The 14089-nt window shown below is 37.3% G+C and overlaps 1 protein-coding gene across 3 annotated transcripts in view; it reads left to right on the top strand.

The window, feature by feature from the left end:
• The window catches only part of MTHFD2L (methylenetetrahydrofolate dehydrogenase (NADP+ dependent) 2 like), a 130059-nt gene that overhangs the window by 97406 nt on the left and 18564 nt on the right, over positions 1-14089 (top strand). The window contains exons 7-8 of one of the 3 annotated variants that reach the window (XM_024754177.1): positions 5730-5855; positions 6053-6178. The exons of 1 other annotated variant lie outside the window; for it this stretch is intronic. In XM_024754177.1, coding sequence (XP_024609945.1) covers positions 5730-5855; positions 6053-6178 — 252 coding nt within the window. The remainder of the gene's footprint in view (positions 1-5729; positions 5856-6052; positions 6179-14089) is intronic. One more of the 3 variants, XM_024754178.1, reaches the window with a different exon arrangement.

Below are 14089 nucleotides of genomic sequence, written 5' to 3' on the forward strand. Positions count from 1 at the left end.
ACATATATATATCTATATCTATATCTATATATATAGATATAGATATATAGATATATATATATATAATGCAGACCATTAGATGTTTGCAATAATATTCCATTATGTTCTATGGCACCTCTCAGAAGAACACTTGTTCACATCAGAAGTTCCACAAAATGTCTATTATAATTCTAAATTTTCCTTGGTTAAATGATGCCATTTACAAAGGTAAGTATAAGAATTTGGGATATTGTGCAAATACATGTAAGAAGCAGGAGTCTACATCAGAGGCTGAAAGTGCCGCTTCTTTCCCTGGTCCCTCAGCACCCTGCCCCCACCTTGTCCTAGTAGCTGGCCAGTTTCCAGCTGCAAACTTGACTAATTTACAGTTCCCTGCAGATGGAAAGATTTGGAGAGATTTCACCAACAGAACAAGAGAAGACTGAGGCAAGTTCATAAAATGTTGCTAAGTGACCTGAGGCAAAGATTTTCCACAGGATTTTCCAAAATTCAAGAGACACTTCCTCAATTTTTCAGTCCTCAGGGTCATTTTGAGGAATGGATTTATCCAGCTTACTCCCATCCCCTCCCTGTGAACTCTTTCCTTATAGATATACAGAAAAAGATGACAGCGACAGAGACAAATTGTGCTGTAAGTAATAACACTGATTTCCACCAAGGACAAAAGTTATTTAACTGAACAAATAATCAAAGGATTCCTAAAATGAATTTCTTATTTAAAGAAGACAAAATAAACTCAGCATTTGAGGAGCTTTAATGAAAAGAAATCAGAGTTTGGACTCAATGCAAAACTTAACCTCATCATCCCAGTCACAGAGGCCAGCAGCTCCCTTTACCAGCAAGAGGCTCAAGGGACCACAGAGGCAACCATGGTTTCCAAGTTGAGGTCCTGGACCATGGCCAAGAGAAGTTCTTGACTAAATTTTCACAGGTCCCCAGTATTGTTGAATACTTGGCTTCTCCCAAATATCACCCAAACAATCCATTGATTGACAAGACAAATCTGAGTTTAGGTTACAGAAGCATGGGAGAACACTGTCTTGACAGTCGCATAGGAGCAGTGGTGTGCTGGAGCTAGCTTCTATCAGCCTGTGAAGGATCCTGAACATCTCTTCCCAATTCTATGTTCAGTGATGTCACCTCGGTAGCTTGAAGTCAGCCATGGTAGGAGTACGTATACCACAGAAATCATCAAATTCCACAAATCAGGGATTTCCCCCCAACAGGGAGCCACTTTACCTTAGTAACATCTCGGGGTGTGGAAGCAAAGTTGGGATATTTAAGAGATGTTGAAGTTTGTTTTAAGGCAAGTCTCTTAATGTGAAAGTTTGATTAGGATTAGGTAAGGATCATAATATAAAAGTTTAGGATTGGCAGACACAACAAGGAGAGAATTCAATTAAAGCAAGGATTTCCAAGAGTCTTGAAAATTTTGATACTATCTGTTGAAAAGTCAAACAGTTTGATGTTAATTAAAATGAGTCTTTCAATATGTTCTTGAGACAATAAAATTACTTGAAACTTTTATCTTTCTGAGCAAGAGTTTCCTGGAATAATAAAGTCATGTTGATGAAGACAGTGAAATAGTAAAATCATATTAATGTATACAATAAGCTATGTGGGTGTGGATGGTTTCAGTTCTCACATATAATGCTCGAGCCTTCAAATTATATAAGAATTAAGGATAGGTTTCTATGGAATTATCACATCAAAAAAAAAAAAGCTCATAGGAAATGTTCACTTGAAGGTTCTATTCATTTTCAACTTTAACAAAAAGCAAAAATTTTTTTTTCTGACTTCACATTCTACTGGTATCTAATGTCTTTTCTTTTCCAAATATATAAATAGTTTTTAATGATATTTCACTTTATCAAATGATAATTTAAATATGTTGCAATTGTATATTGGGGGAAATAAATACATCATGTCTAAGAAATTTCTTTTCAGTGTCCTTAAAGACACAATTAATGAGCAACTTTACCTGTCCAAGCATTTGTCTCTAGAAGACAACAATATAAGTGGACAACTTAGAGTATTTAACATATCTGAAGTAGACATCATACATGCCTATTTGTTATCATTTCAACTAAGTACAATTTGCATTATTTCTTTCTTTTCTTCAGTAGTATAAAAGGTCAGAAGTCTACAAGGGTTCAGAAATGAATGTTAAAGAAGAAAGAAAAAATTAAAAAAAATTTTTCTAGACAAAAGAGAATGTTTAAATCATAGAACTGGAAAGCCTCATTTACCTTACCAATTCAATCTCTTCCTTACCCTATTGTGAATATTTCTAATGAGGAATAAGGACAGTATTTCTCTTTGTGGCTTCTTTTATTACTCTTAAAATTCTCTATATTGAGCTAAAATCTATTCCCTTCCTATGTCCCTTCATTCTTCCTTCTGAAAATATATAAAGTAAATCTACTCCCTATTCAGTTTAACATATTGGAGACACTGTGCAATTATTGGATTTTGATTGTTTTTAGTTTTTTTGGGTTTTTTCCCCTGAGATAGGCAGCCTGAGTTTATTCAACCATTCCTCTATTTCAGAGATATTCGGCGTGTGGACCAGTACTGATCCATGACTGTTTCTTACCCTCTGGGAACTATAATCATAGGTCCACAACAAGATAAGGAAATGTGGCAGAATATAAGTCAACATACTGCTTTCTTCATTGAAAAAGTCTTGCTATGAGAAAATAAAGCTAGCTGAATTCAACAGCTTGTTTAGTGATACAGTTGCTTTACATTGTGGCACAAGCTTTTTCATCTTATCGAAGACTGACGGTAAACAGTTGAACTAGTTAATTTGATAGCACTGGCTCCATATGACATGATTTCTAGATCCATTCTAATCGTTCTTCTCTAGATCAGCCTCTAGAATACAACCAACATTTCCAGAGAGAATCTGCTGAAAATATAGTGGAAAACATTACATCCCTGTATCTGGACACTATTTGCCTTAGCATAGCCTAATAGTTTTTAATGAGTTTTTAATCAAGTAAAGCAACTGATCAGAATTATACATGTAACCCCTTTCTAATTCTTATTGCTGTTTATCGTCCATTATTCCAAAGTGGCTACCTATTAGCTATTCTATCCAATTTTGTGTCATTTGCTAATATGGGCTATGCAGCTTTAGCTGTGTAAAAAACAAAAAACAAAAAAAACCCCAAACTCAGTCACTTTAAACAACCACCTTTTAAAAAAAATTTCTCATGAGTCTGGTTCGGCTGGTCAATTATGGTGACCTTGGCTCATTTCTTCTGACCTTGACTTGGCTTGTTCAAGCCTCTGCCTTCAGCTGGTGGTTGGCTAGTTGACTGATTGAAAATGGCCTCCACTGAAACAACTCAGCTCTCTACACAGGATTTGAAACTGCCAGTTGGCTAGCTTGTACTTGTTCTCAAGGCTGTGACAGGGTTCCAAAAAAGACAGGAAGCACACAAGACCTCTGTAAGGATCAGTCCCATCTCTGCCATAAAGTAGAGCAGGCAAAGGTGGAAAATGGACCTGGAGGAAGACAAAGATAAAGCAAACATTATAATGCCAGTGTGTTCTTCGAAGTTCTTCATACAAAATTTGAAAATGGCACTGAAAAATAGTTTTCATGGAAGACCTCAATAGACCTTTTTAACGGATGCATTGATAAACCATTTCAGAATATGTTATTTAAACAGTCATGACTGTACCAATGAGAGCTTTTATACAGCCCACATTTTTCCGTCATGTTAATAAGGGTTCAGTGAAAAATTCTGTCAAATGTGATGCTGCAGTTCAGAAATCATCATAGTTTTCTGAACATAAATGATCATCACTGCATTATTTATAATAGCAAAATATTGGAAAGAGTGTGCAGGAATGAATGACTTATGGTAATTCATATAATAAATTATTTCATGTAGTTTTAAAATTTCAAATAATTGATAAAATAGGAAAAAGTTCACAATTTAATTTTAATGCAAAGTGGTAAGATATACAATGAAGCATGGTGCAAAAAAGTTACAGGCTTTTATATCTAATGTAGAAGTATTTTGAAATCCTAGAAAGAAATAGAATAAAAATATACTTCTTGTCTTTGGATGGCAAGATTATAATGATTTTTGTTTTACTCTTAAACTTTTAAATATTTTTCAGATTTTCTGCAATGGACATATGTAACATCATCATCAGAAAAAATGCATTCAGGTTTTTGCCATTTTGTAATTTTCCTGGGAATTAAAATCAAGCTCACATTCCCCTTTTCTGAAAATTGTGCATTTGACCATTCCCAGTTGATATTTTCTGAGATATTGTATTGAACAAGTCTAATTAGGAGGGAGATCTGGATCTTTCTCAAAAGCATAGTAGCTGGATTTTAATAACTATTTCATCAACATTTTGATTTTAAAAATATTTCCTGCAGTCATAATCAATTATGGTTTCTTTTTCTATTGAATGCCAAGAAGAAACAGGATTTTACGACTATCTTTAGAGCAATACTCAATATCGATGCTAGAACTGGTAAAAAGGAAGAAGTTCTATGGGATAGGATAGGAAAGCAAGAGAAAAAATACATCTCAAACATTGATGCCATCTTGGTTGTGTCATTATGTGGCTGAGGAACCTATCAGCTAGCTACAACTATTTTGGCACTGTTTCTTTATAGCCTTTCAATTCTTACTAGTAGTAAAAATCATATGCCACAAGGCGACATTTAAACCATCTGGAATGCTTAAATGAATATTCAGATGCTAGAAGAAAGCATCTGCCAACACAACAACAGGTAACCCTTTTCCAGCAAGGGATGTAGCAAGTGAAAGTGAGTAAATCACCCACCAGAGGCATTCTAGTGGAGTAAAGATGGACACTCAAATTCTTTGATTCTCCTCCCACTGAGAAATGGCATCTCCATCCCTCCTTTTAAATCTAAGTGGATTCTGTCACTGCCTGCCCAAAAGAATATGACAGAAGTGACACTGTGCCAGTTTCCAGGTTCCAGTCTTAAGTGACGGGCGCCTTCTATTTCCTATCACTTGGAACACTCACTCTTGGAAGCCAGCTGCCAGGTTGTGAGAAGCCCAAGCTGCATGGAGAGCCCACACCCACGTGCTCCATTGGACAGCCCCCACTGAGCTCAGCCACCAGGAGCATCAGCTGTAGCCCTGTGAGTGCGCCACCTCGGACAACCAGCTGCATCACAGCTTTAGATGACTTCAGCCGCAGCCACTATCTGACTCCATTTATATGAAAGATCCCCAAGAAGATCCATCCAGCTGAGCTCAGTCAACTCACACAACTGTGGAACATAATAATTAGTTGTTGTTTTAAGACACTGAGTTTGGGAATGGTTTGTTAATTTATAACAAAAAAATTGGAACACTAGCCATTCTTAGCTGGTACTGTTGTGCCTGAAATAAAATTTGAAGAGTTATAAGATACAGATGGTGACATAACATCTCTGTAGAGCTATCTTTCAAACTTGAATGGAGAAATAGTGAGTAGAACTAACTGTTTCTTACACCATTCCAAGTCATATACAGACATAACGAATCAAAGAAACCGAGAAAAAAATAAATATAAAGCTCAAGATAGCCTTTCATGTTTGGAGTGGATGAGATAATACTTTGTATTCAGCACTTTACAGTTTACCACAACCCTGAGGAATATGAATTATTACCATTTTCACTTTTTTTCTTTTTATCCTTCCTCCCTCCCTCTCTTCCTTCTCTCCACCTCCGTCTTCCAAGTTGTTTTCACTCCACTCACCCTCAGCAGGAGCCTGTTTCATCTCCATAATCTTCCCATGCTATTTATAGTACGTGAAATACAAAAGGATGCTGCTCAAGTGGGTGTCCATTTGGAGAAATGCTTTGGTAAGAAATTGCTTTGGTAAGCAATCTCTAAGGTGAAAGGGTAAATCCTGGCGGGATTTCACCCAGAGATGCCCCCATGTGCTACCTTTCCATGACAATAAAAACATTAGATGTATAAACTAATGTATAAATTTCGTTATACTCAAGGACAAAGCTTAAGTATTTTCCAGTGTTTTACAACTCTGTTTTGCTTTCAGGTATCCCAAAGCTGATTACATCTGATATGGTTAAAGAAGGTGCTGCTGTAATTGATGTGGGTATCAACTATGTCCATGACCCAATGACAGGAAAGACAAAATTAGTTGGAGACGTGGACTTTGAAGGTAGTAAACTATATCTCTTTTGATAAGTGAAGAAAAACAAAGATTCTATGCTGCATGTTTTGATAGTAGAAAGAGAAACTTTCCCTTCGATTGGGGCATTATTATCAACGATTACATTAATCTTTCCTCTGAGGAAAAGAGTTTAATGACAATTACATATTTCCTTCCTTCCTTCTGCCTGACTTCCTTCCTTCACTGCTTTCTTCCTATCTTCCTTCCCCCTTTCTTTCAGCCCTTCCTTCTATCCTTCCTTTCCTCCTTCTTTCCCTCCTTGGGAGAAAAATATAATTGTACCATTATTATTTAGTTTTAAGATGAAATTCCTTATAGTGCATTTTTTAAATGAAACAATTCAGCCGGCCTTTTATAGTGAGCATTATTTTGACTTTTGGGAGTGTGTCTCTATACTTCATCATCCATGCTCTATACTCAGCCATTCACTCTCGGAGCGAGAAGACATCTTAGGGTGTGTTTGCTAACTCTATATTTCAGATCTAGACCGTTACCTGGGTCAAAATTCTTCACTTGTGTTTTAATGAGGATGAGAAAAAGGAGCTAGGCTAACATTTCCATGGCCAGTGAAGGAGATAAAGCACCCATTGTGTAGTAATAAAAAATTTCCAACCCAATGCCGTATCTCTACAGATGAGGAAACCAACTGCAAGATAGATATATTTTTAGATGCCTGATCCCCCTATCCAATTTTACTTCCAATATCTTTGTCAGATACTTACCTGCATTCAGGTTTTCAGTATAGTCTAGGAATCTTAGATGTCTAATGCTACAGGCATATAATAAAGTGGAGATATTTTCATACTAGAAATATTTTATATATTCGATTGATCATTCCGGCCAAAAAATCAGGGCCATGCGAGAACTTCCTTAAGTTATAGGTGTGCCTTTATAGACAAATTGAAAGGAAAAATGGTGCTCTGTCTAAAATAATTCAAATTTTACATTTTCTCTTGGAATCTCGTCATCAGCTGATGGTTTGCCCGAGTCCTAGCATGGTGTGGAATACAAATGAATATGCAGGGACTCAGAAGTGTCCTTCTGAGTAAGGTATTGGCCCCATGTATGTGAGATTCCAGGGTGCGTCAGGGACCAGGTCCAGGTAGGCAAGGTGAGCCTGGTGCTAAAAAGAAAAGAAAAAAAAAAAGAAAACCTGAGAACAAAATACTCTGGGGACAGAATGGTGAAGAGAGCAAAGTACAGATGGGCCTTATTATCTGCTGCCCTCATAGGCTGTCATTCGCAGGGTGCTGCCAGCCTAGCAGGGTGGCTCTCCAAGTGAACGTGCGTGTCTGTATGTATGTGTGTGTGTGTTATGTGTACGTGTTGAACTCTTTAGGAAATGACCTTTTTTCTTTATTTCATTTTTTCATGTTCAATCACTAATGTCAGATATCAATAATATATTTGAATTTCTCAACTTGAAAGAGTGAGGGTACATTTCATTTTAAAATGTATTTTGTTTCTGACCTTATTTCTTATTCTTTTGCGCTGTCATTCTGCTTCATGATTACATTTTAGTTACCAGGTTTATTGCAAAATCGCCACGCGCTTATAATGCACCCAGATGGCACAGACAGCACATAATAACCAGCTCGAGGCAAGAAAAGCAGGGATGTTAACAGCTCACAACCTTGACTGTGCTTGTGGGGCATGCTCGCTCAGCAGTTGGCAATGTTTTATAAGACCCTTCTCTTATATGATGTTTCATTGGTCTCAGATCATTTCCATGCATTCTTATGTTTAGCTAAGAATTTTTTTTTTGCTTGTAAGGGTATTATGAAAACATTAAAAATGAGCATTTTGGGGTGGGTGCACATGCTAAGTCACACATGGATGTAGTATCTATTCAATTAAATTTCAGTTATGTGTATCTAAGTATATAATGAAACAAAAAAGGAAATGACCATGAGAGACAAAGATATAAGATGAGCAGGAAAGAGCATTGGGCTGGGAGACTGAAGAGATGCTCTTAGACCTAGTATGGCAACCTGATAATTTTGCAACCTTTCTGGCCATCAGTGTTGTTATCAGTTAAATGATAACAATGTTGGCAACGGCTCCTTCCAGCTCTAACACTTGGTGCATCTTGGACATTCAGCTGAGTGCTACCACGATTGTGTAAAAACCCAGAAACTTTCAGAAAGTCCGGTTTTTCTGACCCTATCATAAATTACACCCATGTGACTGATAATATTACTCTTGTTGCCCTGCTGGTTTATGGAACCAGAGCCCTAAGGAAGACCTGGACTTGGTAAAGAAAGCCTTGTCGGTGAGGCCATGACTCAGCCACCCAGAGGAGCACGCAAGTGATAGGTTTTGACATGCTGCTCTTCAGGTCGTTGATCAGGACTTAACTTGAGGTGTGGGATGATCCTGCAGCTGAGAGGGAGGAGCTTTCACGTGGGTTCTGATGCAAAACTTACAGGTAGTGTTTGGCTGTAAATTGCCACAGGGAGTGTGGCTGCTTTGTGAGTATCAGTGAAAGTTTCACTATAACCGTAGCCAAGATAGATAAAACAGATACAGGTAAAATCCAGTGCTGAAGTAACTTGTCCTTGCAGAAATCTTTAGCTCACTAATAAAGGAAACAACATGGCCTATTTCAAGTAGATTACTTTGATGGGAATGATTTTTAAAGAAAGATTTCATCCATGACCTCATTTGGGCACTGTTGGAAATATGTAAATAACTGCAAATTATTTTACAAATTCAATGATTTATAAAACCAGGAGTCATTTAATCTATTTTATTTCTAAGGAAATATAGATGCCTATGTGTATTCTTCTTCATTATTAGATATTTTAGCTTCAATTTTAAATCAGTCTTCTCTCTAAGAAGAGTGATATTTTATATCAAATACAACATGAAGATTGCATCACCCTTACTATAGTTCTTGACAAAAGGAAATAAAAAAACACCCTAAATATTTCCTTTCGACTTTAAGGACAGGTTTTTTGTTTTGGTTGAGATATAATTTCCTCTAGACCACCTCTTCCTTCATCTGCTAGGGCTTCCTGCTCTTATTTCCTGCTCTCATAGCTAGTGTTTCTGTAGCGCTTACAAGTGTGCTAGGTATTGTTCTCAGGCTTTTACATATGATAACCCTATAACCCTATGATAACCCTATCATTTTACATATGATAACCCTATAATTGTTTAATTTTGATTCAGTTATTATGACAACCCTATAAGGTAGGTATTGTTATGCCAACTACAAATTGGCACTTGCCATCTGCCTCTACAAGGATTAAATCAAGAGCTGCTGCAGTTGCTGACCTTCAACACCCCCTGAGAGGAGTTCAGGGTGGAGATCAGGAAGGAGGCACTCTGTACTCTGGGAAAAACTGGCAGAACAGGTCTTCAGATAGAGATTTGCAGGAGAAGATTTTATGAGCCCAATTCTTGCATCTCCTCGTATCTAGAGAAGCACTAAAACCCTTCATGGTGATGCCTGCTCGTGACTAGCAGTAACCTTCACGAGACTAGCAGCAACCTTCTGCAAAAAATATGTGCTTGATTGCATGTACTCCCCCTTCACCAGAATCACTGACCTTCCCCCCCACCTCTTTAAATCAGTTTCTCAGAGCTTTCCGAAATTCTGTCTCCCGGGCTATAGTCCTCATTTTGCCCCAAATAAAACTTAACTCGCAACTCTCACGTTGTTTATTTTTTTTTCAGTTGACAGTTATTATGCTGCATTTTGCAGAGGCACACAAAGCCTGGGCATCTTGCCTGAGAGGACATAGCACAGGGGGTACTGTGGGTTTCTAGCCACTCATCATTTTTAACCTCTATTTTCTCGACTATCCTATATTTCACTTGGTTGATACTTTCCTTTCAGGACGTTGAATTATTTCTTTTATCCCCCGCCCACCTTATGTATAATAGCAGGTTTTAAAGTGCCTAAACAACAGTATTGGTGTACAACAGTCCTCACTTTGCATGCTTCTGATATACACAAATTTCGATTACCACGGATTAGCTAAATAACACCAGTCCCCCAACAGAGTGATTTGAATTTCAGTTAGTAATTGCATCAAGTGCAAACTTCTCTGCTAGCTCTTTGGGGCACAAATCATTATGTCAGTAACAAATGTGCATCATGATCTGTGACCAATCATACCACTTCTTTCAAAGTCTGTGGGCGATTGGTCATGGCACATCTGTTATTCAGTTCAGACAGCAAAGTGTGTAGTTCTGTTGACTCTTTGTTTCTCAGTGATAAACCACGTAACATTTTGCAAAAATAGATCATGCAAAGAGAGAACTGCCAGCAAAGAAATGAAAAGTGATAATTCTGATAGTGAAATTTGAAATAGCTGACCATGGGATGTTGACAGTGCCACCGTTTGCCATTTGAGACTCTAGATATACAGCCAGACGAACTTTTCGACATAAATGAGGAAAGTGGTTGTTACTGAAAGGATGACAGTGTCCCAGAGGAAGTGACACTGGCATAAAACTCTACATTAAAGGAACTCTCAGAGATATTTCATGACATAAGAAAGGGCAAAGACAAAATGTTGGAAGTGGATCCAAACTTAGAAAGGAATCTGACAATTCATCAAGTCATAAAAGAGGTACTAGCTCTGTGTTATAAGGTATACGACCAGGGGAAGAAAAGCAGTATTCAAACTACTCTTCAGAAGATTTTTACAAATAAAGAAAACACTTGGATTCTCAATGTTTCTAATGTTTAAATTATGGTATAATAAATAACTACTAGTTTTACTATAATTTTCAATTCTCTACACATTTATAAACCACAGTAAGAGAGTTTTTAGTGTTTTGACAAAAAATTTTTAGAGGTTGTTGAGCGAATGTAATATCCCCCCATTGATTATTAAGATTACTTTGTACTGTTTCAGCTTGCACAGTCATTTTTATGATCTTACATTACTGTAAAAAGTGAGCCCTCCCTGCATTTATCTCCATGTTCAATAAAATTCATGAAATTAGTGGTCATATAGTTCAAATTCATATCCACTGTCATAATCACCTCTACTACACGATTATTCAGTTGTGTTTGATTACAGTTTCTAAGTATTACTACCCATGGAGGTTATGCACTGTTGAAGGCATTGTTTGCTTAGCACCTTTTCTAGGCCTTTAAGTTATTACTAAAGTGCTATTTTGTTTTGTATTGAACCTCAGTTATAGAACTCAAGATAGCGCGTCATTGCTTCCAGCATCTGACAGGTGCTTACTGCTACCTTTCAATTACTTGAACATGCCTCCCCTCTTCAATTTAAGACATTACAAGAAGAAACGGTATTTTAAAACATCAGTGATAAAATTACTGTGTACGTCGAAAAATTGTTTTTCATTACAAACAATCATAAAATAAATAATCTTCTGAAAACCTTAAATTTGCTAATATAGATTTAAAACAAAACAAAACAACGAGGCATACCTACTTTCACTTGGAATTTCTTTTAATCATTTTCTGTTGGTAGCTTTGAAAGGAAGTTCATACATTCCTAACAAAGAAGGCTGTATTCTCATGAAACAGAAATAAGAGATGATGTAGTATGAGGTGTAAACTGCTTCTTCTGAATAATGAGCTGGAAAACAGTCTATGGGCCAGGACTCAGAAGCGCGTAATTACAATGCTTTTATAACAGCCATTCACTGAATGGATTTGGTCAGCTGAACAATCTAATTAATGACTTCCTATGCTGTTACTTCAGCTAAGCTTGTTCACATTAGTGAACAGTCATATGCCTCATTTACACCTTGTAGATAACACACAGATACGTCTGTGGAAGCTTCAATAGCTTTGCTTCAGTTTTGTGATGAATTCTGCAGGGATTGAGGTGGAACGAAAGGAACTGAAATGTCTGCTCTGTATTTCCACCCATCTCTCTTCCTTGTCTTCAATTCTTCCATCCCTGACCACTCTGCTCCACTTACTGGTCTGTAAGAAAGCAGGGAGTAAGACAATGCTGGGAAGAACTGGTGAGAAGAAAGCAAAGAGATGGGAAGGAGGAACAGTGGGTAGCACTTTTCTCAGAATCAGAATAGGCGGGGTTAATGTCTAAGCATGATTCTCTTTGCTGACTTAAACTTATAGGATAGTAAATAGAAAGTATAGAGGTAAGTCTAAAGGTACATATATTGTTAATGGAACTGATTTAAATTATCAGGATAAAGAAGCCACGTTTGATGTGTCTAATCCTCTAACACAACCAATAGTTTTTTTTTTATAACTACAGTTGCTTCTAGACATTTTGTGTATGCATATTTTACATACTTTGAGGAATATATGACTTATGCACTTAAATTTTTATCAGTCATTTTCCATGCTGAAGTCCTAGTTCATGGTTATGTTCAGTGAATATATCATGGTTTGCCTCGCTCCTTCTCTCTTGTTAAATGCTTGTTTCCCTTTTTTCCCCCTCTAAGTATTATACTAGAGTATAGCTTAAGCTGCTATAGCAAAGGGACACCAAAATACATGAACTCAACAGAATAGTTTAGTTCATTCTCATAAAAGTCCAGAGTTAGGCAGACAATCAGCTCTGCTTCACTCAGGGATACTGGTTTCATCCATCTTACTTTTTATATTAGTTTGACAGAACTGCCGTAACTAAGTACCACAGACTGCGTGGCTTGAACAACAGAAATTTATTTCACATAATTCTGGAGGCTAGAAGTCAGAAATCAAGGTGTGGCCAGGGTTATTTCTTCTAATGCCTCTCTCCTTGGCTTATAGGTGGTCATCTTCTCCCTGTATCTTCACATCATCTTCCTTCTGTACATGCCTATGTCCAAATTTCCTTTCTTATAAGGACACCAGTCATATTGGATGAAGGCCTACACCAGTGGCCTTATTTTAACTTAATTACCTCTTGAAAGACCCTCTCTCCAAATACAGTGACATTCTGAGGTACTGAGGTTGACTTCAACGTATGAATTTTGGGGGGACACCATTCAGCCTGTAACACTATTCCACTTGAGCATTGTTACCCACGCAGTTGAATTGCCTCCTCATCCATGGTTCCTTCCATGGAGGTGAAAGAGAGATGAAGGCAAGTGACTTCACTTTTGAGAAAATTGAACTGGAAGATGCACGTATCATTTCTGCTAGCATCCTATTGACCTGAACATAGTCACATGGCTGCTCCTATGTGGAGTAAAAAAGATGTGGAATTTATAGTCTCTAGATGGGCACCATATTGGGTGAATAACAATCCATTCTGTATATAAGAACTTGAAGACCAATCTCTTACTTGGGAAAAAAAAAGATTTCTTCATCCAGCGTCCATATACCATTCAGTCTATCCTAAATTCATTCTGTTATGAAAACCTCAGGGACAATCTCATCATTGTCTGCTTGTTTTTTAGTCAGTTTCAAAGCATGAGCTGCTTTGTTTTTCCCTAGGGGGTTAGTGGATGCCTAGTGTCCGCGAAGTTATGTCTTGACTCAGTTCTTACAGGATTAACTCTGATCTCTCTGTAGGTAAAGGATATGTAGATTTGCAACGGAATGTGCATAGTCAGGATAGCCTCATCAAACTATCTGGTTCTAACTACACTCATTTTTATTATTCAATCATTGGTAGAGACTAGACACTTTTTGACTACTTCATGCAATGTCAAAAATTATATCAAGACCTTTTGGAGCTTCCATTTTTCATAACTCTACCTTTACTGACCTTATTTTCAGGCTCTTGATTATTACTGATGTTTTCAGTAGCCCTTCTAATTCACTAGGCTATACTTTTTATTGAAGTATGCAATATGTCCAGAAGTTGGAAAAATAACAAAGGGAGCAGGTCAGGAGACAGTCCTTGGCCCAGGGACCATCTCCAACATGTCCTGAGAAGGAAAGGCCCATGATTTACTACTTATTTTGACTGGTAAGAAAGAGAAACCTACAAAGTGAGACGTGGC

Source organism: Neophocaena asiaeorientalis, unplaced genomic scaffold (assembly GCF_003031525.2).
Source record: "Neophocaena asiaeorientalis asiaeorientalis breed wild unplaced genomic scaffold, Neophocaena_asiaeorientalis_V1.1 scaffold148, whole genome shotgun sequence".
Classification (NCBI taxonomy): Eukaryota; Metazoa; Chordata; class Mammalia; order Artiodactyla; family Phocoenidae; genus Neophocaena; species Neophocaena asiaeorientalis.